The 27,686-nt window shown below is 36.7% G+C and overlaps 1 protein-coding gene across 1 annotated transcript; it reads left to right on the top strand.

Moving 5' to 3' along the window:
* Nucleotides 1–22,078: 22,078 nt before the first annotated feature.
* LOC108327800 (cytochrome c) lies at nucleotides 22,079–24,041 on the top strand. Its single transcript, XM_017561508.2, has 3 exons — nucleotides 22,079–22,359; nucleotides 23,134–23,267; nucleotides 23,688–24,041. The coding sequence occupies exons 1-3, from the start codon at nucleotides 22,248–22,250 to the stop codon at nucleotides 23,778–23,780; spliced, it is 339 nt and encodes a 112-aa protein (XP_017416997.1). The 5' UTR covers nucleotides 22,079–22,247; the 3' UTR covers nucleotides 23,781–24,041.
* Nucleotides 24,042–27,686: the final 3,645 nt, after the last annotated feature.

Below are 27,686 nucleotides of genomic sequence, written 5' to 3'. Positions count from 1 at the left end.
AATGGTCGAGCCCAATTTTGCTTTCTGTCACTGGTATCTCGGCCCTCTGTAAGACAATGGTCGAGCCCAATTTTTACTTTCTGTCATTGGTATCTCGGCCCTCTGTAAGACAATGGTCGAGCCCAATTTTGCTTTCTGTCACTGGTATCTCGGCCCTCTGTAAGACAATGGTCGAGCCCGATTTTTACTTTCTGTCATTGGTATCTCGGCCCTCTGTAAGACAATGGTCGAGCCCAATTTTTATTTTCTGTCATTGGTATCTCGGCCCTCTGTAAGACAATGGTCGAGCCCAATTTTGCTTTCTGTCATTGGTATCTCGGCCCTCTGTAAGACAATGGTCGAGCCCAATTTTGCTTTCTGTCATTGGTATCTCGGCCCTCTGTAAGACAATGGTCGAGCCCAATTTTACTTTCTGTCATTGGTATCTCGGCCCTCTGTAAGACAATGGTCGAGCCCAATTTTGCTTTTTGCCATTGGTATCTCGGCCCTCTGTAAGACAATGGTCGAGCCCATTTTTACTTTTTCAAACGACCCTCTGCATGGCAATGGTCAGGTACATTTTTTTAATTTTTTCAAACGACCCTCTACATGGCAATGGTCAAGTCAGATTTTACTTTTTCAAATGACCCTCTGCATGGCAATGGTCAGTACATATTTTTAAATTTTCTCAAACGACCCTCTGCATGGCAATGGTCAAGTCAGATTTTACTTTTTCAAATGACCCTCTACATGGCAATGGTCAGGTCCAAATTTTAATTTTTTCAAATGACCCTCTGCATGGCAATGGTCGAACCCAATCAAATTCAAATTTCTCATTCATTTAATCTTGTTCATTTTATTTAAAAAACAAAAAAAAAGTAAAGAAAAAAAATTTTAAAAAAAAAATGAAAAAAAATTCCATGTTTGATCCTGGTTCCTTTTCATTGAAATCCGAACGAAATTAATATTTCTATCTTTACTTATCTTTTACTTTGATAATATGAAAACATTGTTTATCATATGATATAGTAAAATCTAAGTAAAGAGGGATTACACTCAATTTCGTCCGGGTTGATTAATAAATTTACTTTCAAAAAAAAAAAAAAATATTTCCTCGTTCACTATATCTGTAGCATTGGTGGACCTTATACGAGGTTGTCACACTTCAATTCTCAGTATTGTTTGTTTGTTTTATTATCTGTTTGTTTCTTGTTTATCTTGAAATCCAGACGAAATTAGTATTTCTATCTTTACTTATTTTTTACTCTGATAATATGAAAACATTGTTTATCATATGATCTAGTAAAATCTAAGTAAAGAGGGGCAGCTGTCAACACTCAATTTCGTCCGGATTGACTAAATAATTTTGTTTTATTGTATTCTCCTCATAAAAAGAAAAATTGAAAAAAAATGTATATCATGACAAAAATAAAAAAAAATAAAAAAAAAATAATAAAAAAAAAAAACAAAAGAGAAGAGCGTTCGTCCTCGCCCTTGCGCGTTCGTTCGTCCTCTGTTGTTCAAACCGTTCGTCCTTCCCCACTGTTGCTGTGACCGTTCGTCCTTCCTCACTGTTGCTGAAACCGTTTGTCCTTTCCCACTGTTGCTGTGGGCGCTCGTCCACACTGTTCAACCGTTCGTCCTTCCCCACTGTTGTTCAACCGTTCGTGATGACAAACTCCTAGCTAAGGGTCCAATCACAAGAAGCATGGCCAAACAAATTCAAGAAGAATTAAAATCATTTCCAAAAGAAGGAGCTAAACTCTTATTTACTTGGGCTATCATGAAGTATTTTTAGACCTTGTATTAAGGGTCAAGTAGTATAGGGTATATTTTTAGGCCTTGTATAATGGGCCAAGTATTGTATGGTTTGTAATATTAGCTTAAAAGAGTGTGTCCCACCATGGGACATGATGGCCACATGGCAAGCTCTTAGTGAAGACACTTCTTAAAAAGGAAGTGGCCATGTGTCACTTTCCAAGTGGAGAAACTCTTCCTAAAGTGGATTGCCACATGTCACTCTAAGAGTGGAAAGCTTTTGCAAAAGTGGATTGTCACATGGCACTTTAAGAGTGGAGGAACTTTGCAAAAGTGGATTACCACATGAGTGGAGAAGACTTTACAAAAGTGGATTGCCACATGGCACTCTAAGAGTGGAGAAACTTTGTAAAAGAGGATTGCCACATGTCTCTTTAAGAGTGGATAGTTTTTAGGGTTTCTTGTCTACTTAGGAGACACCTTTCTCTATAAATAGAAGGGTCTCCTTCCTTGTAAAATCACTTGATGAATTTGAATGTTATTATGCCAAAATGTGTGCAAACATATCTTGTCTCAAGTCAAGGCTAGAGCATCCCATGAGGTCCCTCTAACCACCCTTCTCTAGAGTTGGCCCAACCTCTCCGGAGATCCATCAAACACCTCCATCCTACCACAAATACTCACCAAAAACATCACCAAAATTGTGAGCCCACCACCATATCCATCGCTTCCGCACAAATTCCACCTCCATAGCTTCATCTTCGTGCTTTGGCCCAACCTAGCTCGAGGAGGACGCTATCATTTGGTATCAAGAGCTTTGGGTCTACAAGAGCTAAGTATCTTGGTCCTTTACCTATCTTTGTGTATTTCTTGTTGTTATTGTGTTGTTCTTTATTGTCTTCCATAGTCTACTTTCATACATGTTATTTTTATGGTTCTAGTTTGTTCTTTTGCGGAACCATTCGGTTTTTACCACTAAGTTTCCATAAACATGTGTTGTGGCGTGCTTTTATATTTTTTTTGAGTCTTTCTTCATATATTTGGTTCTGTTTTAATGTCATTTTTGGGTTATTTTTTATTTTTAATTCCATCCATGTTGTCTAGAGTCATGTGTAGTCATTTTTATGTCATTTTCTCTTAGTTCGGGCTTTGCAAAAATCATAAAAAAATATGTCCCATTGGGATTTCGAAATTACAGTATATACATCCATTTGAGTGCTTTTTTATTTCATATTTGAGTTCATGCTTGTCATTAGATCATTGTCAAGTTCTTAGAGTTAAGTTTCTCTTGTGTTTCTTTGAGTTTCATGCTCTATTTTTGATTCTAGTAAGATTTCTTCCATTTTTTTTTTCTTTGAGTCATGAACTTTGAGCTACCCAAACAAATTGTCCAGATCTAATTTGTGTTGAAAAACAAAAGTGTAGACAAAAGTAAAAAGCCAAAGTAAAAAAAAAAAAAGTAAAAGTACAAGCAAAAGCAAAAGTGAAAAAAAAAAGTTACTTTGACTTGAGACTTTGACATGAGACTTTACCATGACACTTGGAGATGATACTTGGACATAATACTTTGACATGACACTTGGACATGACCCTTGGATATGAGACTTGGACATGACACTTTTGAAAAAATATTGTCTCTGCCTACATTGCACCATTAGCTCAGTGTTTGTAAAGATAAGAAGTAATAATTCTCTATTCTAATTGTTTTTTGTTTTATTCATCTATTCTAGTGCCTTTCTTTAGGTAATTCTTTTGAGTGCCTAGCCTTTGTTTTTAAGCTTTATTTTCTTGATTGTCTTGTTCATTACTCTTTGTTTTGTCTCAACATAACTCCTTTTGAAGAGCTATTGTTCAAATTGGCCCTTGATTTGCATTCTCTTTGGATTCCTACCTTTCGGATTTGGTTTGATATTTGGTGTAGGATATTCTTTGGAGGAAAAACGAAATTGGACATAGTATATTGGGTGATCGGAGACCTCTTTGGACCTTGAAACCTTGAGGAAGAGACAAGAAGAAAAGGAGTGAAACACTTAAGAGAGGAACACACATTATTTATTTGTATTACGCATTTTTGAGTTGTAAAATTGTATTGCTTTTGGATTTGTAACTCATAACCTTGTTAGGTATCTTGGGGTAGTCTGTGATACTCAATCCCATATCCTAACAAAGACTTGTAAACCATATTGAAAACGTTTTTAGTTGGTTAAAGTTTGAAGGTTCCAAAGTGCCTTCTAACTTTACCATTAGGCCGCATAGTCTAGTTTAATTGTTGTCTTTAACTGCTTATAATTTATTGTGTGTCTACTTGTGTATCAAACCTAATTCCATTTGAGAAGTTTGGTGCAAGAGGACTTGAGGTAAACTTTGGCTAGGAAAGGCTTGGATTTTAAGTGATCCTTAGTGATTCTCCTCTCTTTCCTGGAAGTGAACTTGAGATTATTTTGCCTCCTTAAATCTCTAAAGGAATTTACTTTTGAAATACAAGTTTGTGTGTGCATTACATATTTTGAATTTTTTTTTTAAGAATGTCTAAGGAACCTTCTTACCAAATTGATAGTGATTATAGTGAAGAGGCCCAACCAAATTTAGAACAAATGGCCAAGGAACTAAAATCACTAAAACTTTGGCAAAAGCAAGAATCCATTTTGAAAGAAAAAGAAAGAGTTGAAAGAGAACAATATCTTGAAACCTTAGAAGAAGAACTTAGAGTTCTAGCCCAAAAACAAGAAAAGGTCCAAGAAGAGATAAAGAAAAGTAGGAGTAGGAGTCACTCAAGGAGAAGTTCAAAAACTCCCACAGAAAACACATACCCTGAACAAGATAGTAGGACTGCTGCACAATTCTACCAACATCCTCCACCTAGAAGGTATAGAAGGGAGAGTGAACAACCACCAAGAGAGATTAGGATAGACCTTCCTCATTTCCATGGGAAAGAAGATGTTGAGGCATACCTAGATTGGGAAATGAAAGTAGAACAACTTTTTGAGTGTCATCAAATAATAGAGGAAAGGAAAGTTTCCCTAGCCACCTTAAGCTTTCAAGGGAATGCCATGTATTGGTGGACTGCCCTAGTGAGAGAAAGAAGACTCTCCAATTCCCCTCAAGTCCAATATTGGAATGACTTGAAGAGTGCTCTAAGAAGAAGACACATACCTTCCTACTACCATAGAGAGCTTATGGATAAACTCCAAAGGCTCCAACAAAGAACCATGAGTGTGGAAGAGTATAGGCAAAAGATGGAACTCTACATGATGAGGGCGGGAATTAGGGAAGAAGAAGGAACCACAATTTCTAGATTTCTAAGTGGTCTTAATATTGATATTAGAGATAGAGTGGAATTGTTGCCCTATCAAGATCTTAATGATTTGGTACAAATTTGCATAAAGGTAGAGCAACAACATTTGAGAAAAGGTTTGAAAATTGACCACTCAAACTCATATGTTAAGAAAGACTACAAGAGGGACGGAAAACAAGTGAGAAGAGAGGAAACCCCTAGGAAATTTGAGAAAGAGAAAGAGAAGCCCAATCAAGGATCATCATCATCCATGCGCACTAGTGAAATTAAATGTTTTAAGTGTCAAGGTAGAGGTCATATTGCATCACAATGTCCCACCAAAAGGATCATAATCTTAAGGGGTGTTGACTCATATAGTAGTGAAGAAGAAGAAGAGAAAGGTGCAAGTGAGGAGGAGAATGAAGGAGAAGATTCCTACCCTTGTGATGGAGATCTCCTCATGATGAGAAGAGTTCTCAAGAATCAACCCAATCCCCAAGTCTTAACCCAAAGAGAAAACATCTTTCATACAAGATGTAGAGTTTCAAACAAAACATGTTCTCTCATTGTAGATAGTGGCTCATGTTTTAATTGTTGTAGCACTAGGTTGGTGGAAAAGTTAGGTCTCACCATCAAACCCCATCCTAAACCTTATAAACTTCAATGGCTAAATGAAGGAGAGGATTTGAATGTGAACCAACAAGTGGAGGTCAAGCTCTCAATAGGAAACTATGAAGATAAAGTACTTTGTGACATAATTCCTATGGAAGCTTGCCACATTCTATTAGGAAGACCATGGCAATTTGACAAGAAAACTATACACAATGGTCATACTAATGAGATTACTCTCCACCATAAGGAAAAGAAGTTTATTCTTCATCCCCTACCACCTTCTAAAGTGTTTGAGGATCAATTACAAATGAAGAAACTAAGGAATGAAGAGAGAAATGAAGAGAGCATGCATAAGGATTTAAGGGAGCAAATTCCCAACTCTTGCATTCATGAAGAAGGGGAAAGTAGTGCTCTTACCAAGGTCACTCAAAAGGAGAAAAATTTGTCTAAGAAAACATTGAAGAAAACTCTCCTTTGTGAGCAACCTTCCTATCTCCTTTTTTGTAAAGGAGCACTTTCATGCATTACTGCAAATCTAGAACCCAAGTGTCTATCTCCTTTGGATAAACTTTTGAAAGAATTTAGTGATGTGTTTCCCAAAGAAGATCCCAAAGATCTTCCACCAATCAGGGGTATAGAACATCAAATAGATTTTGTTCTTGGGGCAAGTTTACCAAATAGGCCAGCCTATAGAACCAATCCTCAAGAAACTAAGGAGATTGAAACTCAAGTTCAAGAATTATTAGACAAAGGTTGGGTTCAAAAGAGTTTGAGTCCATGTGTTGTGCCCGTGTTGTTAGTTCCTAAGAAAGATGGAAAATGGAGAATGTGTTGTGATTGTAGGGCTATCAACAACATCACCATTAAGTATAGGCACCCAATTCCTAGGCTTGATGACATGTTAGATGAGTTGCATGGATCCATGATATTTTCCAAAATAGATCTTAAAAGTGGTTATCACCAAATAAGAATAAGAGAGGGTGATGAGTGGAAAACTGCATTTAAGACTAAATTTGGTCTATATGAATGGTTAGTGATGCCATTTGGCTTAACTAATGCACCTAGCACCTTCATGAGATTAATGAACCATGTCCTTAGGGATTGCATTGGAAAATTTGTGGTTGTGTACTTTGATGACATCTTAGTATATAGCAAGAGTCTTCATGATCATTTAGGACATTTGCAAGTTGTTCTCTCCACCTTGAGGGACAACCATCTTTTTGCAAACAAAGAAAAATGCACATTTTGTGAAGATAGTGTGGTATTTCTAGGATTCATAGTGAACAAGCATGGTGTGCATGTTGATCCCACCAAAGTCCAAGCCATTCAAGATTGGCCAACTCCCCAAAATATAGGAGAAGTTAGGAGTTTTCATGGTCTAGCATCTTTCTATAGGAGATTTGTCCCTAACTTCTCAAGTATAGCTTCACCTCTCAATGAGCTAGTAAAAAAAGATGTGAAATTTGTGTGGGGAGAGAAACAAGAGTTGGCTTTCAAGCAACTCAAAGAAAAACTTACCAATGCACCCATTTTATCTCTTCCAAACTTTTCAAAAACTTTTGAGATAGAATGTGATGCAAGTGGTGTAGGAATAGGTGGAGTTTTGTTACAAGAAGGACACCCCATTGCCTATTTTAGTGAAAAACTAAATGGTGCCACTCTCAACTATCCCACCTATGATAAGGAGTTGTATGCTCTTGTAAGGTCCCTTCAAACTTGGGAACATTATCTAGTTTCCAAGGAGTTTGTCATTCATAGTGACCATGAGTCACTTAAATATTTAAGGGGACAACACAAGCTAAACAAGAGACATGCAAAATGGATGGAATATCTAGAACAATTTCCTTATGTGATCAAATACAAGAAAGGAAAATCTAATGTTGTGGCTGATGCTCTTTCTAGAAGGCGCAATCTCTTTTCAAAACTTGGAGCACAAATTCTTGGCTTTGATCACATGGGAGAGTTGTATGAACAAGATGACTTCTTTTCCTCCATCTTTTCAAATTGTCAAAAGAAGGCTCAAGGAGGTTACTATGTGTCCAAAGGGTATTTGTTTAAGGAGGGTAAGTTGTGTGTGCCTCAAGGTTCCCATAGGAAACTCCTCATTAAGGAGTCGCATGAAGGAGGTCTCATGGGCCATTTTGGAGTTGATAAAACTCTAAACATTCTTCAAGAGAAATTTTATTGGCCCCACATGAGAAAGGAAGTTCAAAGGTATTGTCATAAGTGCATTGCTTGTTTACAAGCCAAGGCTAAAACTATGCCTCATGGTGTGTACACCCCTCTCCCTATTGCTTCATCCCCATGGTAAGACATTAGCATGGACTTTATACTTGGTCTACCTAAGACTCAAAGGGGATTTGACTCTATCTTTGTGGTTGTAGATAGGTTTAGCAAAATGGCTCATTTCATACCATGCCACAAGGTAGATGATGCAAGTTACATAGCAAAACTCTTCTTTAGAGATGTGGTAAAATTCCATGGGTTGCCTAGGACCATTGTCTCAGATAGAGATCCTAAGTTTCTTAGTCACTTTTGGAAAACACTTTGGTCTAGACTAGGAACCAAGCTTCAATTTTCAACCTCTACTCACCCACAAACTGATGGACAAACCGAGGTTGTGAATAGGTCTTTAGGAACCATGTTGAGGGCTATCTTGAAAGGAAACCACAAATCTTGGGATGAGTACCTTCCTCACATTGAGTTTGCATACAATAGGGTGGTTCACAAAACTACCAAAATGTCTCCTTTCGAGGTTGTGTATGGTTTTAATCCTCTCACTCCTTTAGACCTCATACCTCTCCCAAATCCTAGTGATTTCATTCATAAGGAAGGAGTGTCTAAGTCTGAGTTTGTGAAGAAAATGCATGAGAGGGTAAAGTCACAAATACAACATCAAACTGAGAGATATGCCAAGTATAGTAACAAGGGCAAGAGAGAAGTGATCTTTGAAGAAGGAGATTGGGTTTGGCTCCACTTAAGTAAAAATAGATTTCCAACACAAAGGAAGTCCAAACTCAACTCTCGTGGTGATGGACCTTTTAGAGTAGTTCAAAGGATTTACAATAATGCATATAGGCTAGAGTTGCCTTGTGAGTATGATGTAAGTGCTACTTTCAATGTTTGTGATCTAACCCCTTTTGTAGGATATTTGGAGCAAGATGAAGATGAAGAGCCTCAAGATTTGAAGACAAATCCTTCTCAAGAGGGAGGGGATGATGACAAACTCCTAGCTAAGGGTCCAATCACAAGAAGCATGGCCAAACAAATTCAAGAAGAATTAAAATCATTTCCAAAAGAAGGAGCTAAACTCTTATTTACTTGGGCTATCATGAAGTATTTCTAGACCTTGTATTAAGGGTCAAGTAGTATAGGGTATATTTTTAGGCCTTGTATAATGGGCCAAGTATTGTATGGTTTGTAATATTAGCTTAAAAGAGTGTGTCCCACCATGGGACATGATGGCCACATGGAAAGCTCTTAGTGAAGACACTTCTTAAAAAGGAAGTGGCCATGTGTCACTTTCCAAGTGGAGAAACTCTTCCTAAAGTGGATTGCCACATGTCACTCTAAGAGTGGAAAGCTTTTGCAAAAGTGGATTGTCACATGGCACTTTAAGAGTGGAGGAACTTTGCAAAAGTGGATTACCACATGAGTGGAGAAGACTTTACAAAAGTGGATTGCCACATGGCACTCTAAGAGTGGAGAAACTTTGTAAAAGAGGATTGCCACATGTCTCTTTAAGAGTGGATAGTTTTTAGGGTTTCTTGTCAACTTAGGAGACACCTTTCTCTATAAATAGAAGGGTCTCCTTCCTTGTAAAATCACTTGATGAATTTGAATGTTATTATGCCAAAATGTGTGCAAACATATCTTGTCTCAAGTCAAGGCTAGAGCATCCCATGAGGTCCCTCTAACCACCCTTCTCTAGAGTTGGCCCAACCTCTCCGGAGATCCATCAAACACCTCCATCCTACCACAAATACTCACCAAAAACATCACCAAAATTGTGAGCCCACCACCATATCCATCGCTTCCGCACAAATTCCACCTCCATAGCTTCATCTTCGTGCTTTGGCCCAACCTAGCTCGAGGAGGACGCTATCAGTTCGTCCTTTCCCTTTGTTGTGGTGGCCGCTCGTCCAAACAGTGACCGTTCGTCCTTCCTCTTTGTTGCTGAAAGCGTTCGTCCTTCCCCACTGTTGTTCAACCGTTCGTCCAAACTGTGCAACCGTTCGTCCTTTCCCACTGTTGTTCAACTGTTCGTCCAAACTGTTAAACCGTTCGTCCTTGCCCACTGTTGTTCAACCGTTCGTCATTCCGCACTGTTGCTGTGACCGTTCGTCCTCACCCTTATGCGACCGTCACTTGCTTTGTTCGACCGTTGGGCATTTCGGTTCTTTAGGACGTTCGTCCTCATCTTCAACCGTTCGGTCATCCTCAAACGTTCACTATTCGACCGTTCGGCCATTTGTTCATTTTGGACGTTCGTCCTCGTCCTCAACTGCCTCTCATGTTTACCGTTCGGTTATTTTTGTTTATTAAACGTTCGTTTATTTTGTGTAATAAGCGTTCGGTCTTTAAATTAAACGCTCGGTCACCATGATATATGTCTTCAGCGTTCGGCTTTGGACGTTCGGCCATTTGTGGGGTTCAGCAAATAGCGTTCGGTCATGTTTTTCTTAGTGAACGTTCGATTTTGATGTGTTTTGTGTTAGTGAACGTTCGATTTTGTTGTGTCTTGTGTTAGTGAGCGTTCGGTTTATATTGTTTAATGAGCGTTCGGTCATCACTTGGACGCTCGGTTTTCTCTTTTGACCGTTCGGTCTATTCCAGCGTTCGTATTCCCTGGATTCGGTTTTGAGCGCTCGTCCTTTGCGCGACCGCTCGCCGAATTCGTTCCCCCTCATCTACGCTCGTCCTGCTTTCCTGGCGTTCGTCCTAATCACCTCCCCTTTCAGCCGCTCGTCCACTATACCCTTCCTACCGCTCGTCCCGATCACCCATCGCTCCAGGGCACCATCAACCTCCCATTACAGTGAGTGCCCCACTCACCACCAACCAACCTGCCCGTAATCTTCATCCATTTCCACTATTCCCCACCATCACCAACCTCACACGAATGAGTGCTCCCACCATCCCACTATTTCCCACTAATGTTTCCCACTATTCACCACCGTAACAACTCCCACCATCCCACTGTCTTCCACTACTGTTTCCCACTACTCCCCACCGTAACAACTTCCACCTCCACTTCCACTATGATTCCCCACCAACAGCTTCCACCATCCAATCTTCCACTATTGATTTCCACTATTCCCCACCATCACCAACCTTCCACGAATGAGTGCTCCACTCACCACCACCATAACAACTTCCACCAACCCAATAATTTTAAAAAAACACAGCTACCGACACTCTCACCTGACAATATGCTGAAGCCTACATGATATTACCTTACAGCCAACTACTCAGGGGAGGCCCCTTCATCTTCTCCATTTTCATCTACAACAACAAAAAACCACCTCCAGTATCATTATTCCCATCTCTGAGACCCTTGATCACTCACCACACCTGGGAACGCCACCAAACCAGCCAGTTTTTTCATCACTTCTAAGATGGATCCCCAACACCCACCGTGACCCAACCACCTCACCTTCTTCCTCCATTTTCATCATCCAACTTCAAATTCAAATTTTCAATCCAACTCTCACAAAAAAAAACCACTTAATTAAAACCATACCCCTCCAAAACCAATTCACTCCAACAAACAGAGAACCCAAATATGACCACGGCCTAATCTTAAGCCGGAACTCCCTTCACCCAACCGATCCTCCATATTCACTTACTGCACCTATCATCCTTACACCATCTCCAGCATCATCAACACGCCCACTGATCCTTTCCCTCTTTCCCTCACGACCATTTTACTATTCATTCATCAACCCCAACATCCCAAACCCAATGCCACGATCAACCTTACCTCACGGCCAACCCCTATCATCACCTTGTTTTTTTTCTGCATTTTGATCATCAAGTGTTAATGACTACAGTCAACACCTCTGAGCATTTTTCTCCACCTTCACACCTAATCATCAATCTTCACCCTTACCTCAAGGCCATTCCCCCAATCTTCATCATCTTAACATCATCTTCAACACCTCATGACCACAACCATTTTTCCTTTCTCACTACTAACTCTGTTATCTTCAACGCCGGTGATCATCTCCAAGACCCCGGGAACACCCGCACATCCCTTCCCTCTTCGTTTTCACCTCATGACCAACTTCATCATCTTCTTCCATAATATCAGCAACAACAACATCCCCTATTCATCTCAAACGCCCACTCCTACTAGAAACATCCATACGCCATATTCACACACAGTCAATATCATCACCTTCATTTCCAACACGCCTCACGGCCATCCTTATACCATTTCATGGCAGCACCTTAGTCTTCCTCTATTTCCTTCGTTTTCATCATCCTAACAAACAGAAAACCAAATTTGAGTGTCATCGGAGACTCTGCCTCAGCCTTTGCCCGTCGCCCCTGATCCAAACCCGAACCACCATCCTTTACCTCCGCGTATGTCTATCGCGACCCTCATCACCAGCACACTTCAGATCCAGTCACCGTCGTTCTCCGCCTCTGCCATCTTCGTCGGCAACTATCGGTTATGGAGGGCGTCGCCGCCTCTACCTCGCAGCCGCCGTCTTCTTCTCTCCTAGGTCAATACCCGCCACCACGAGCTCCAGCCCCGACGTTTCCGACCCGGCAGCAAGAGAGGTCGCAGCCAGCAAGAAAGGTCGCCGTTGTCCTCCAGCATCAAACCCTCGCCGACGGCCGCCCATCACCTCCCCATGCAGTGGCTGCCAAGCCTAGGAAGGAAGGGGCTCGCCCCCTTGTCTGATTCTTAACCCTGAAGAAGAGTTTGGGCTTGGAGCCCGTTTTGGTTTCTTAAATAAAAAATAATAATAATAAAAAAAAATAATAAAAAAAATAGCTTTCTGCAGTCCACGGTTTTCATCTTTACACCTCCTTCCATTTGGAATGAAGCTTTCTGCAAACAAAATAAAAAGAAGAATTGGGACTCACAAGCGTACACTCAATGCACCCCCCAATTTCATCTTGACACCCCTGACGGATACAAAGACAAAAGAGGGGATTTTGGCCCAAACAAAGAAGCATCAATTTCACACGTCACTCCTGGTTTTATCTCTACATCCCTGATTTGTTTCTCTTGTTTTATTTTTAGGCTTTTGTTTCTTTATTTTTATTATTTGTTTGGTTATTAGTTTTTACTGATGTAACCCCTTTGTAAGATAACCCCCATCCCTCTGTACTGTTTTTGTCTTGTTTATTTATCTGCATACACTCACTTTTTTATAATGAACAAAAATTACAAAAATAAATAAATAAAATAAATATAATAATGAATTTGACAAAATCCAAAAAATACGTTTTAAAGGTTTAGGCACATGTGTGATCGCACGCATCGTCCTTGTGCCAAAAACCTTTTCTCTTTCTTCAAAAATACCAAAAAATAATGTTTTAAAGGTTTAGGCACATGTGTGATCGCACGCATCGTCCTTGTGCCAAAAACCTTTTCTCTTTCTTCAAAAATACCAAAAAAATATGTTTTAAAGGTTTAGGCACATGTGTGATCGCACGCATCGTCCTTGTGCCAAAAACCTTTTCTCTTTCTTCAAAAATACCAAAAAAAATATGTTTTAAAGGTTTAGGCACATGTGTGATCGTACGCATCGTCCTTGTGCCAAAAACCTTTTCTCTTTCTTCAAAATACCAAAAATACGTTTTAAAGGTTTAGGCACATGTGTGATCGCACGCATCGTCCTTGTGCCAAAAACCTTTTCCCTTTCTTCAAAAATACCAAAAAAAAAATATAAAAATCCTCAAAAACCAAAAACATCTACTTTTCAAACTCAAACAATATCGCCCTCCAGAACTACGTGATCCTTGATTCTCCACCAAAAGTGGAGATACGTAGGAGCAAGGCCAGTCCTTGTCAGGCTCACTCTCCCAAAAATCCAAATCATTTTCCAAACAATTTCTCAAACAAATTTTCAAACAAGTTTCTCAAGCAGTTTCTAAAAGAACTACGTAACCCTGATTTCTTATTCTGCATGAGAATACGTAGGAGCAAGGTCAATCCTTGTCGGGCCCAAAAAGCTAAAAAATATTGTTTGTTTCTTTTAAGTTTTATTTTAAGGGAAAGTTAAATACTTTGAAAACCACATCCACATTCGCACATTTAGTTAAAGGTATTGCCTTAGGGCAGGCGTTGTAGGGTGCTAATACCTTCCCTACACGTAACCGACTCCCGAACCAAGAATCTGGTTCAATTTGACCATGCCTTATTATTTTATGGTTTTTTTCCGTAGTTTTCCAGAATAAACTATGGTGGCGACTCCAAAATCTCTTTTCAAAATATAAGCTTCTTTTTATTGGATCGTCGTCCCGTCGCGATTTTTTTCGGTTGCGACACTATTCTAAACCAACAATATGGTGTATTGATTTTTTCTTCTGATAAAAGATACTAGAATATTTGACCCCAACAAATAATAAATAAATCTAAATAAAAAGTTATAATACTATTTTTAATTTAAACGTAAAATTTCAACTTATCTTGAATTTCTAACATGCACTACTGTATAAACACAAATTTCAGTTATATTAAAAAGAATCCAATAATATTAATGCAACGAGCCCCTCTTTAATGATTTTGGGTATAAAAAAACTTATATATAATTACTTTTGAAGAGAAAAATATAAAGAAAATTTCGAAACAATCAATAGTGCAGAAAGAGTTTTAGATGTTTGTTATTTTGGCCTTTAGACTTCTTCTGTTATTTTGGGCTTTTAACGTCTCATCTTTGTCCAACGTCTATATGGATGACGTTAATGAGACGTCGGACACAATAGGTCAGACGTTTATATAGACGTCTGACACTATAGATTAGACATCTAAAACGTTGCCGAATCTTTTTTCGCTTAAGGCCTCTCGGGTTGCTCCTGGCTCTTGGTGTTCCGAGTTTACAACTTTATATTTTAGTTGAAGAGAATGTATTGTACGTTTTTTTTGTATTAGATGGTTTTAAAAACATAGTGGAGAGAATTGGAGGAGTGCAAAATACAAGAAATCACCGCCCAAGGACACGAGCAAAACTACATCAAAACCCAACAGAAAATGCATTTTAATCGGTTCAAATGAAAGATAATGTGAAAGTAAACCTCAAGAGCATATATTTCATTGATCGAGAGGCAAAATATATACAGGTGAATACACTGACCGTTACATAACATTAGGAGAGAAATAAGCTAAATCTCTAGAAACTAGGCAACTATCTTTCCTATATTAAGTAGATATCCCAATTTAAGCTAATTACAATATTTGACAATAATTATAATCATATCAGATCCTTGATTGTGTAACACTCCCCCTCAAGCTCAAGAACTAGGAAGGTACATGAGCTTGGAAATTAACTGAGTATGTGAAGCCGGAAGAAGAGCCTTTGTGAAGATATCTGCCAATTGCTGATTTGAGGAGACAAATGTGGTTCGAAGTTTTCCTTCTTGAATTTTATCTCGAACAAAATGACAATCAATTTCAACATGTTTTGTTCTTTCATGAAAGAATGGATTGTTTGCTATATGGAGGGAAGCTTGATTATCACAAGATAAAGTTGCAGGATGTGGTAGAATACCCAATTCATGAAGAAGAGTGTGCAGCCATGTGAGCTCACTAACCGCATGTGCCATGGCTCGATACTCTGCTTCGGCAGAGGAGCGAGAAACTGTTGACTGCTTTTTGGTTCTCCAGCAGAGGAGACTTGGACCCAAAAATATACAATAACCAGTGGTTGATCTTCTAGAAGTGGGGCAAGAAGCCCAATCCGCATCACAATAAGCATGCAAGCGTAAAGAAGAATTAGATGAGAGTAGGATACCATGGTCCGGGACAGATTTGATATATCTCACCACTTTAAGTGCTGCCTGCCAGTGTGTGTCACGAGGAGAAGACATAAACTGTGACAGTAAGTTAACTGCATAAGTGATATCCGGTCGGGTGACTGTAAGATATAACAATCTACCAACCAATCGCCGATATGAAGCAGGGTCAGATAGGACGTCACCATGATCAGCAACCAAAGTGTGATTGGAATCCAGTGGAGTTGTGACTGGTTTACTAGCAAGAAGACCTGTGTCTTGCAAAATTTCTAATGCATATTTTCGCTGATTAAGAAAAATTCCAGCCTTGGAACGTGCCACTTCAATTCCCAAAAAATATTTCAATGAGCCCAAATCTTTTATGTTGAACCGGCTGCAAAGGTATTTCTTTAAGAGTGAAATAACCAACGCATCATCACCTGTAATTACAATATCATCAACATAAACAAGTAAAATTGTTATATGGGATGCACGGGTAAATAAGAACATGGAGTAATCGGCCCTTGACTGAGTAAAGCCAGCCTCAAGCAAAGCACTCGAAAAGGTAGTGAACCAAGTGCGAGGTGCCTGTTTTAAGCCATAAAGTGACTTGTTGAGTCGACAAACTCGACTCTCCCCCTGTTTATGAAACCCAGGAGGAAGCTGCATGTAAACTTCTTCATGTAAATTGCCATGTAAAAAGGCGTTGGAAACATCCATTAGATGAGTTGGCCAATTTTTTGCTGCGGCAATACTAAGAACAGTCCTCACAGTAGTTAATTTAGTAACAGGAGCAAAAACGTCAGTAAAATCAAATCCTTCTAGTTGTGAGTAACCTTTAGCAACCAAACGTGCTTTATACCGGTCAATGGAGCCATCAGATTTATATTTGATACGATACACCCATTTACAGCCTATAGCTGTTTTGTCGGGAGGCAAAAACTCTAAAGTCCAGGTATTGTTAGCCTCTAATGCCTTTAGTTCGTCCTCCATAGCCTGTCTCCAATGGGGATCTTTACGGGCAACAGTATATGAGGTGGGTTCAATGTGCTTGATAATAGAATTAATGAAATGGAGATGGTTATTTGAGTAAGGATTTGAGCAAAGAGAGTTTGAGATAGGATATTGCATACCTGGAGACGAGGAAGAAGATTGAGCGGAGGCCATGTTGCACACGTTATCAGCAAGGTGCGCTGGAGGCTTTTTGAGACGTTCGGAGTGTCTTGGTTCAAGGGTAGTCACTGTAGGGGTGTCAACCGCATGTGTGGGTTCAAGGTTGGTCACCTGCAGGGAGGGGTTCAAGGTTGGTCACCTGCAGGGAGGGGTTCAAGGGTTCAACAGTATGTGTGGGTTCATTATCATTGGGTTCAGCAGTAGGAGAGAGTGGAGAAGTGTTTCTAGGAGGTGTGGGGGTGGGTGAATTTATGGGTTCTTGATCACAAATGGGTAGAGGAAGAGGGTGTCGTTCCATGTGTAAATCATGCAAAGCCTTACTATTCTGGAATGGAAATATTGTTTCATGAAAGATGACATCTCGACTAACTAGAAATGTATGATGATCAATGTCATATAGTTTAAAGGCTTTTTGACCAGCAGGGTACCCCACAAAGATGCAACGTCTAGCTCTAGGTGCGAATTTATTTGGATGATCATGTGAAGTGGATGCATAGCACAAACAACCAAATGTACGCAAGTGAGTGAAATCAGGTGGATGGCCATAGAGTTTTTCATAAGGAGTTTGACCGGCTAAAATTTTGGATGGTGTCCGATTTATTAAATAAGTGGCAGTAAGAATGCAATCACCCCAAAAAATTAGTGGAAGATCGGCTTGGAAACGTAAAGCCCGTGCAACATTGAGAAGATGTCGGTGCTTACGCTCGACGACACCATTTTGTTGTGGGGTACCGGGACAAGAGAATTGTTGGAGAATCCTAGAGTCACAAAGAATTTTCTGAAATGAATTATTTGTAAATTCAGTGTCATTATCGGAGCGAATTGTTTGTACACATGTCTGAAATTGATTTCGAACATAAGCTAAGAAATGAACTAATAAAGAATAGGCATCCGACTTGTATTTCATGAGATAGGTCCATGTGACACGGGAAAAATCATCAACAATAGTTAAAAAATAATGATGACCATTTTTTGTAGGTGTGGCATACTTTCCCCAAACATCAACATGAATTAATTCAAACAAACTACTGGTAGTGGGTGTGTGTAAAGGAAAAGGGGGTCTTGTTTGTTTTGACAAATGACAGACTTCACAATGGTCACAAGAGTCTTTATTGAAACCAAGAACAGGAGCTAAACACTTGAGGGCACTTGATGATGGATGACCAAACCTAGCATGCCAAGTGGTGGATGAGGTAGTGATGACGGCGGCAACAAAGGTAGAGACATCAAGGAAGTAGAGTCCACCCTTTTTATGGCCCCGACCAATCTCCTTCTTCGTCAAATGGTCCTGAAATACACAATGATCAGGATAAAAGAAAACAGAACAATTAGTAGTCTGGGTGAGTTTTGGCACAGATAAAAGGTTGAACTTGAATGAGGGTACAAATAAGACATCAGTCAAGATGATATCTGATGTTATCTGTACATTTCCAAAGCCATGTATAGGAACCGAATGACCATTAGGAACACAAATAGATTTATGAAGAGAAGAAGGAATAGGTGGCTGTTGAAAAGAGGAAGGGGTGAAAGAAACGTGATCTGTTGCGCCAGTATCAATAACCCATTCAGTAGGCATACAGAGGGCAGAATAAAGAGCTAGAGACGCACCTGTGAGATTGGCCTTAGGTTGGTTTACCTCCCTTAATAGGCGAAGAAGTTGCTGTAACGAATCTGCAGAGAAAGGATCTTTCACAGCATCATGACGTTGGTCAGCACGAGTGGATGAAGTAGATGACTGTCCATGAGTGTTCCCCTTATGGTAGTAGCGATGCCCTGGCGGATATCCGTGAAGCTTATAGCACTTATGCTCCGTATGACCAAGGATGCCACAATGCGCACATTTGGGACGACTGCGAGAAGGTGGTTGTTTGGCCAAAAAAGCATGTGCAGGTTGAGTTTGGAGGGCTGTACGTTCTGAAGTCAGTGGGGGATGTGTATGGGCCTTTTGAGCCTCATCTTGGAGGAGAAGGGAATAGGCATGAGCAACATCGAGGAGGGATGTAGTAAGAAGTAACTGGCTTCGTGGTTGACTGAAGCTGTCATTGAGTCCCATCAAAAACTGCATGAGGCGTCGTTTGTTTTGTTGGGAGATATACGTCTCTTTGGCTCCACAAGTACAACCTTGGCAAGTGCACGTTGGTGGAGGATCAATAAGGGATAACTCATCCCAAAGGGAGCGAAGCTGATTGAAGTAATGTGCAATTGAAAAATCTTGTTGTTGAAGAGTAGCAATATTTTGCTCAAGCTCATATATGCGAGGGCCAGTGTTGGAGGAGAAGCGTGCCTTGAGATCTGTCCAAACAGCAGCGGCAGATTCTGCATAAAGCACAGTATGGGCCACAGAGCGATCAATGGAGTTGAGGATCCATGACATAACCATATTATTGACACGAGACCAACGGTGATAATCTTCATGAGTGGATGCAGGGGACGTTAAAGAGCCATCAACAAAGCAAAATTTGTTTTTGCCCTTTAAAGCCATTGTCATGGCAAGAGACCATGGATTGTAATTGTTGAGACTTGTAAGGACGTCACTCACAAGAGTTTGTCCAGGATTATCAGAAGAGGGAAGATAATAAGGGCTCTCCAGATTAAGGTTGCTGGAGGTAAAGGAGTTGGCATTGTCGTTTTTGTTGGTGGGAGTTGTGTTTTGATCTGTAGACATGCTGCAGAGGTAAAAAAAATCAGAGTTGATTATAGAGATGCTACTGATACCATGAAAGTAAACCTCAAGAGCATATATTTCATTAATCGAGAGGCAAAATATATACAGGTGAATACACTGACCGTTACATAACATTAGAAGAGAAATAAGCTAAATCTCTAGAAACTAGGCAACTATCTTTCCTATATTAAGTAGATATCCCAATTTAAGCTAACTACAATATTTGACAATAATTACAATCATATCAGATCCTTGATTGTGTAACATAATGCATCAAAGAGTGATGTAATCGGAGTAAAATTAATTTAAAATGGTGCAAAAGTGAGAAAATGAACCTGAAAAGTGTAACCCGTAGAGAGAAAAAGCAAGGAAGATGATGAACATTAAATGCGCGTAACTGTTGTCTCACGTTCGCGGTGTTTTAATGCCGCCATATAGAAGTCGGATTGACGGGATCTGACGTCTAAATGGAGTTAAAAAGTAACTTTTTAGATTTGAAAAATGAGTATATAGAAGTCGGTTCCCCCCACATTGGACGTCTATATGGCTGTAAAAGTCGGATTGGCAGGATCTGACGTCTAAATGGAGTTAAAAAGTGACTTTTTAGATTTCAAAAATGAGTATATAGAAATCGGTTCCAGCCACATCAGACGTCTATATGGCTGTAAAAGTCGGATTGGTGGGATCTAATATCTAAATGGATTTAAAAAGTGACTTTTTAGATTTCAAAAATGAGTATATAAAAATATATTCTCACACATCAGACGTCTATATGCTTGTTTTATTTATGGAAAATGTCACCAATCATTTTTTATGTTGGATATTTGAGAGTCGGACGTCTAAAGGGTGATTTAAAATATAAAAGTAGAAAAGCCACAAAAGAAAACTTTACAAATTAAATTCGGGATTTATTTTATTTTACAGAGAAATTAATTTTAATTTTTTTTCTTATTTTTCTTTATCATAGAAATACTTACAAAAGAAACTCGTTCAAAGAAGGCTTATATATAGAAGGCTATACATATTAGAAAAATCAAGCTTTTGTTATAAATATTTTTTAAGTAAAATTTTTGCTTATATATATATATATATATATATATATATATATATATATATATATATATATATATATATATATATATATATATATATATATGACATAACAGTTATCTTCTGCTACTATAGTATTTTTGAAATTTAAAAACTTACCTTTAAACAGACATATGACTATTTTCATATACAGGGTTAATTTAAAAAAAATTACAATACTAAGTCATTTTCAAGTATACTAAACAGAATAAATAGGTTATATTTGAAATAAAAAATAATAATCAGGGATCATTGTAAAAGATGACTTATCTATATTTTTTTCAAAGGAATCTAGATCCCTAATTTATGACACGACTATCTATTTTTACAAATTTATTTCTAAAATGCTAAAAACGTAAAAAAAAAAACTACCAATTAACTTATCTAGGACAAGCAAATTCTTTGGGGAACCAAATCCAATCATAAACTGAATTAAATTGCATCATTAAAAAGTTATTAAAATGTGTTTTGGTAATCAAATATAGGTGCAATGAATTGAAATATAACATTCTAGGATATTACTATAGCCAATACTATATATATTTATGGGAAAACAAAAGTTTAGATAGATACATAAAAGTGTGTGTTTGGAGAAAGGAGGTTCAATGTATTAAAGTTTCCTTACAACTTTGAAATGTATGAGAGTTTGTTTTTGATGTTTTTGGAAATGACAAAACAAAACACAAGCTAAGCTTACCAAGTCCAAGTTATAAATGAAAATTTTAAAAAAAAGTTATAGTATTTTAGAAATTTTTAGTATTGTTTTCATTTGAAAAATAGATTGAATTTGATAAGTCAATTAACCTTTAAATGTTAATTGGATTGTTTATATGATTCTGTCTATAAAGTGTCAACTTGATGAGTAAAATAATAAGTTATACTAGGTTAATTTATGTATTTTTTATATTTTAATAAAATTTTAGGAGAAATATTATTTTATTGAATATTTTGTAGATTATTATGAATTTAATGTTTTTTTACATTATATTTATTTAACTTGGGAATAGCTAAAGGGCATATATGTCAATGCAATATGAGTTGATATTATATTTGTGTTTGAATTTTCTGTATCCAGTGGACAAATCCGGCCCAGGTTTCAATCCAAACTATCATTAGATTGCTTGTGATATTTTTGGATTTTACTTTCTATACCCTATTAATTTTCTTATTGCACCCTTCAAAGCTTCTGGAAAAAGTGAAATGAGTGACTTTCAGAAAAATCTTTCAGGAAATTATTTAATACATTTTGGAAAATAAAATCCAAAATAATAGGGGTGCAGGAAGCAACAGCCCATTCTATTTTATGCAATTTAATTTAAAAATGGCCCAGCCCATCCTGATCTTTTAGCATGTTGAATATGTATTGGATCTATCCGTTTTGACCTAACGGACTTCATTTTGATAACCCGCATAAAAAAACAAAAATATCATTTAATAATATAAAACTAATTTAAAATAAGAATTAATTAAAAGTTTTTCAAGAAATTTAAAAAACATAGGGATTAATTTAACTGTGATTTATTTTAAGATTTATTTAATTTAGTTTTCAAAAAGCTACTCTTACATTCGAGAATGGGGTTAGGTGGCAAGTGCCAGGTTGTTTCCAACGTGAGGGGTTTTAAAAAGATTTTATGTGACCGCCTTGTGGTGTAGCGTGTGGTGCTATCGTCTCATTTCAGCTTCATTTCGTTTCATTTGCATTTCATTTGACGTTTTCTTTCTGGAAGCTTCGGCACGCAGAGATCCATGGCGTCGTTCGATGAAGCTCCTCCCGGAAACTCCAAGAGCGGCGAGAAGATCTTCAAGACTAAGTGCGCTCAGTGTCACACCGTCGATAAAGGTGCCGGTCACAAACAAGGTATCGTATTAGCTTCTTCCCTTTTTGTCCTAATTAGCACTCAGATCTATCGTTCCACTGTTACTTTTTCATCACTTTTTGCATCGCCCTCAACGCTCCATACTCTCAGGATTTGGATTTTATTTTTCATTGTTTAGGTTTCAGAGTTCCTGTGTATTGATATTGACTCAAACATTCTATTGTATGTTTGGCTTTCGGTTGTAAGAGTTTTAAAATACTTTTACGCTCAAAGCAACTTCGTTTTGTTGTTGGAATTTGAAAATTACTCTATTGACTTCAATCCGTGCATAGCCTTATGTGTTAGAAATTCGTTGTTAAAACTGAAGGTTATTTTGATGTGTGATTGGTTTTTGGAATCTTGAAATTGTTTTTTTGAAGTCTGATCTGTCAACCAGTGTCAATTATTTTTATTTTTCTAATTAGGTGGTTTGTTTATTAAAGATTTGACTGGAGAGAAGCAAGAGGCGAATGAATTGGTTATGTTTGAAATTATTGGGAATGCAATAAGAATTTAATTTGTGTACGTTTTGGGTGAAACCATTTTATAACCGATAAGAAATCATATACTTTGAATATTCTATACAGAAGGTTTCCCTGATCTAATGTTCCTATCTTATTGGAATTATTCTGTTTTACTTTTATTTTGTTATAGGGTATATCGTTTACACACATTTGTTTTAGAGAAAAGGTAGGGAAGGCTTAGAAGTCTCCTCTCCATGAATAATGTCATTATGCAATATTCTGAAGATAAAAATATTTACTTGATCATTTTAGGACCCAATCTGAATGGTTTGTTTGGAAGGCAATCTGGCACAACCGCTGGATATTCCTATTCTACCGCTAACAAAAACATGGCTGTGATTTGGGAGGAAAAGACCTTGTATGATTACTTGCTCAATCCCAAAAAGGTACAGCGTAAATTAATATTTTGATTTCAAATGTACTTCACTAACCTACGTAGTTATCACTTCATGCTACTTGTATAACCTTCGTATTGATGTATAAATTTTTTCTTTGGGGCATTGTGCTGTTAAGTTGGTAATGTTGTAAGGTGACATTGAAAATAATTTTTTCTAATGTACAGAGACGATAGATTAATTAATAATTAATCATTGATTATACAAATGTGAGATTTGCTTATGTAACCTGTATGTGAATCATTTCATGTCACTTTATATATTGTTTTCATCTGGAGATGGTTATCTTATGTAGTCAGGGTATTGTGCTATTAAGTTTTATGATAATAATATTGCAATGCAGGGCGACATTGAGAACTTGTTTCCACCACCATGTTACTGATTTGTGGTTTCATTTATCCCCTTATGCAGTATATTCCAGGGACGAAGATGGTGTTTCCCGGTCTTAAGAAACCTCAGGATCGTGCGGATCTTATTGCTTATCTTAAAGAATCCACTGCATAAGGATTAAACTTTCATACATACAGTTACGCATTGTTCATTCGAAGTTCCGGAGATTTAAATTTTCAGACATTTAATTATGTGGTACAGGAAGTACTGTATCAACAAATAAAGTAGACCTGATTTGTTTGCAATGCTATTTTGTTCATTTTGCATTGCTTTTTAAGAATTTGCAATATATGGGTTAATACCCAATTAATTTAGCAGTTGAAAGTTGAAACATTGTTGCTGATATTTAATTTGCTAGAAGGACAATTTGGTCTACCTTAGTTGCACAAGTGTTTTTTCAAGTCGTATAATTTATGTAGTTTGCTTAGCTGAATGAAATGCATACTTTAACTACAATGATCTAGGTCATGATATGCCAAAGGAGAGTGTTGGCCCAATCTTGAGCTGGAGTGGTATGGTGAGAGATTTTGTTCCATTGTCAGTTAGCCCTGGATAAATTTGAGCCGAACAATTCTTGCATTTTATTGTTTAGTTTCAATGATGAAATCGGTCAGTTGGCTTTAGTTTATTTGCTACATGTCTTCTAGTCATTTTATGGAGTTGGTTGATGGGTGAATTTAATTTAGGTTAAGTTTTAAGGACTTTATTTAAATGTAAGGATTTTTAATTGAGTTATTATTTTAAATTATTTTGTTCATTTTCGTTTTAATTATTTTGTTAGGTGATTTTTGTAAGATAACGTGATAGTACATGTTACTTGTGTCTTTTAGTCTCTAACTAATAATCACATTGTTTTTATCTGCGAGAGTCTCCAACTTACTAATCACTGTTTTTTCCTCTTCAAGGGGGGTACTTGCTAGTTAGAGGAGATTAAAGGATGAGTTGAATAACTAGATGTAGATGGAAATAATGGCTACATCATTTTGTTGATTATAAAATTAAATGGTAGACTATTTACACAAATAAAATTATTTTCAGTGTTCATATTTTAGTAAGAATGCAGAGAAAGAGAGATAGAAAAGTAGTTGAATATTTTGAAATAATTGATAAGAGAACTTATTTTCCAACACAATAGGTGATTTTCCTTGAGATTTATTGTCTGTGGATTTTAAAAACAATAGCATCTAAAGATTTGGATGGTTGATTGAGCGCATAGTTCTTGGTAAGATGAGTAATAGATATGTTTTGGATTTGGAGGGGAATGGTTAGAACATTCAGATACTATGCTGGAAGTGACTCAATGGTCACCCAACTCTGTCACCGGGTTGAATTAAGCTGTATTTTTCTAATCGGTCAATGTGAAAATGTTTATATTATATACGCATATGTATTATACCATATTCATATTAAAAATTAAGTAAGTTTGCATGAAAGGATTACATTTATTGGCTTTATTATGATTACTTAAAAGGTATATTATGGTTTGTGGTTGGTGGTTAATGATGTAATTGGTGAAGGTGTCAAAAGGGTCTTGTTTGTCGGGCTGCTCCTCAGCGTATCAAAATTTGACTTCAGGTAATCCATTAACTTATTTTTAAAATTAAAATTAATATTTACATATTATATCTGTATATTATATCTGTTGAATATTATATCTGTTGTGAAAATAATATATGGGAATAATCTCCCTTGTCCTCCGGATCACATCATCGGCATTAACTCGACTTATTGATAATTTCATTTTTTTTTCAACTTTATAATTAAACTTTCTTTCTTCCAAATAATGGCATCAGCTTGAGCTTTAAATGTTCTTAGAACTAAATAATAAAATGAATTTGGAAAAAAGAAGTTTAATTACAGTATTGAGAAAAGAGTTGAGATTGTTAAACGAGGAACACAGAGGACTTTTTAGTCAAGTTAATGTTGATGATGTGATCTGAAGGGAGATTATTCTCATATATTATTTTTATTATATTTAGTCGAGCTAAGTTGGTGTCTATTCTAATATATTTGTGGGTATATTGTTTCATCCACGGGATCATTTATTAATGTCTAGTTTCGCGTTCGATATTTATATACCTTATCATGAAGGAAGTGTGTTGAAATTTTCACATCGATTATAGATAAGACTGATTTAGAATATATAAGTGGATCTTACCTTATATTTGTGGGATTGAGTTAAGGCCTAAATATATTTCATAACAATATTATTTGAAAATAATTATAATTTAAATTATTAATGTTTACAAATTATCGTGTATTAATATAAAATGATATCTTTTAAATTGACGTTTTGGTCAATTTTTATAAATTTTTATTGGCGAATTGAATGGCTATTATTGCGGGGTCACTTAAAATAATGTTGGTTTTTGTTTCCCTTACTTGTATATTTTCTTGTGCACTCTCCACTGAATGACCCAAATAAATAGTTTTATTAAACATTATTCGGCAAATTTTTAAAAAGTATCATTCGATGATTGTTATTACGTCGGTTTTTTCGACATCCAAGAGAAACTATTTTAGAATGAGTTTAATTAATATTATAAACAATTAATGGAAACCAATGTTTTAAGGGTCAATTGGTTTGATTTAAATTAAAAATATTAAGAATGGGCTAGATATGATATAATATATTTATGAATCAATAAAATGAATTTTTTTATCAAAAATGAACACTGTGGATCTATATAGAAGTGATTTGTCACAAAGAAAAAACAATGTATAAAAAGAGTTTATTAGTAAATAGATTCTAAGAAGTGGTCTCACTATTAATGGAGTGGTATTACAAAATTCATGGACAAGATTAAACATAGATAAAGGAGTTATTTATGAAATGAATTGGTGATTTTTAAGATTTTTAAGATTTTTTAATTAGATTTATTTTCTATTCTTATTTATTTCTTTTATTTTTAATTGTTATGTACAAATAATGAAACGTTCTTATTCCTTTCATTGGATTTCATACATTACCTTTTTCTTTCATTCTTTATAATACTTGAATAATTTTAGATTTTTTTATTCAATTTTCTTTTCTTTAAAAGCTTTTACTAGAAAGAACTTTGAAAGTCTATTTTAATCCGTTTTTGTTTAGGTTTAAATTATTGTATTTGATATAACATATTATGATCATTGTTCAACTTTTTGTTCTAAATATCATGAGTGAAGTTTATGATGTTTTGTATTTAAAAGATAAAATATTATCTTTAAAATTGATTATATATTTTTTTTCAGCAGATTCAATTCTTGTTATGGATTGAATATTTTACATTTAACAGAAGATAATTCATTTCTATTCAAACACCCTATAAACATTTTTAATTGATTTTTTTTAATCCCTGAAAACAACACTTTTTTTATGGATATTCATCACAGGTTATTTATTCATGTATCATTTAAGCCACCTGTTCATTGAGCATTATGTTTATTATTGATTGTGAGGACCCACCAAAAGTAGAATTAGTCATTAATCACCCAATTAAGCTTTTAATGATGCAGATAATTAAGGGTATACTGGTCACTTTCCTTGAATATATGTTAAACTAAAAGGTTTTTAACGAAAGTCAAGTAATAGTTGCTTGCACCCAATTTTCAGGTCGTTGTCATGCGCCAAAGTGCTTGTTTTGGCTCTAATGTGTCTTTTTCTCGTCTGAAATAGGTATGTAAATATTCAACCTTAGCAAACATTTCTATAGTGAAAGTTGCAAATAAAACATAACTGAAACATTTGGACTTATATGCTTTGTTTGGTCAAGGAAAATGGTGTGAAATCAAGACCAACATTCACTTTGATTTCTTTTTTTAATTACATGTTATGATTGGCCTTTTAAAATGCTACTATAATTTATTATTCTTATTTCAAAGAAAAGCATAGCGGTTAGTTAGCCTTCTTTTCAAAAGTAGTTTTATGTTAGGAACATTGATGAAATCTACATATGCCCGTTAGGCTCAAATTGGTGCAATTAATTTGAATCCCTACACGCATAGAATGGTTTGAAGAATCTGTTGAAATTAGAAATTTCT

This window comes from Vigna angularis, chromosome 2 (assembly GCF_016808095.1).
Source record: "Vigna angularis cultivar LongXiaoDou No.4 chromosome 2, ASM1680809v1, whole genome shotgun sequence".
Taxonomy (NCBI): domain Eukaryota; kingdom Viridiplantae; phylum Streptophyta; class Magnoliopsida; order Fabales; family Fabaceae; genus Vigna; species Vigna angularis.
Note: the sequence above shows the minus strand (reverse complement) of the source record. Positions and strands in the feature narration are given on the sequence as shown.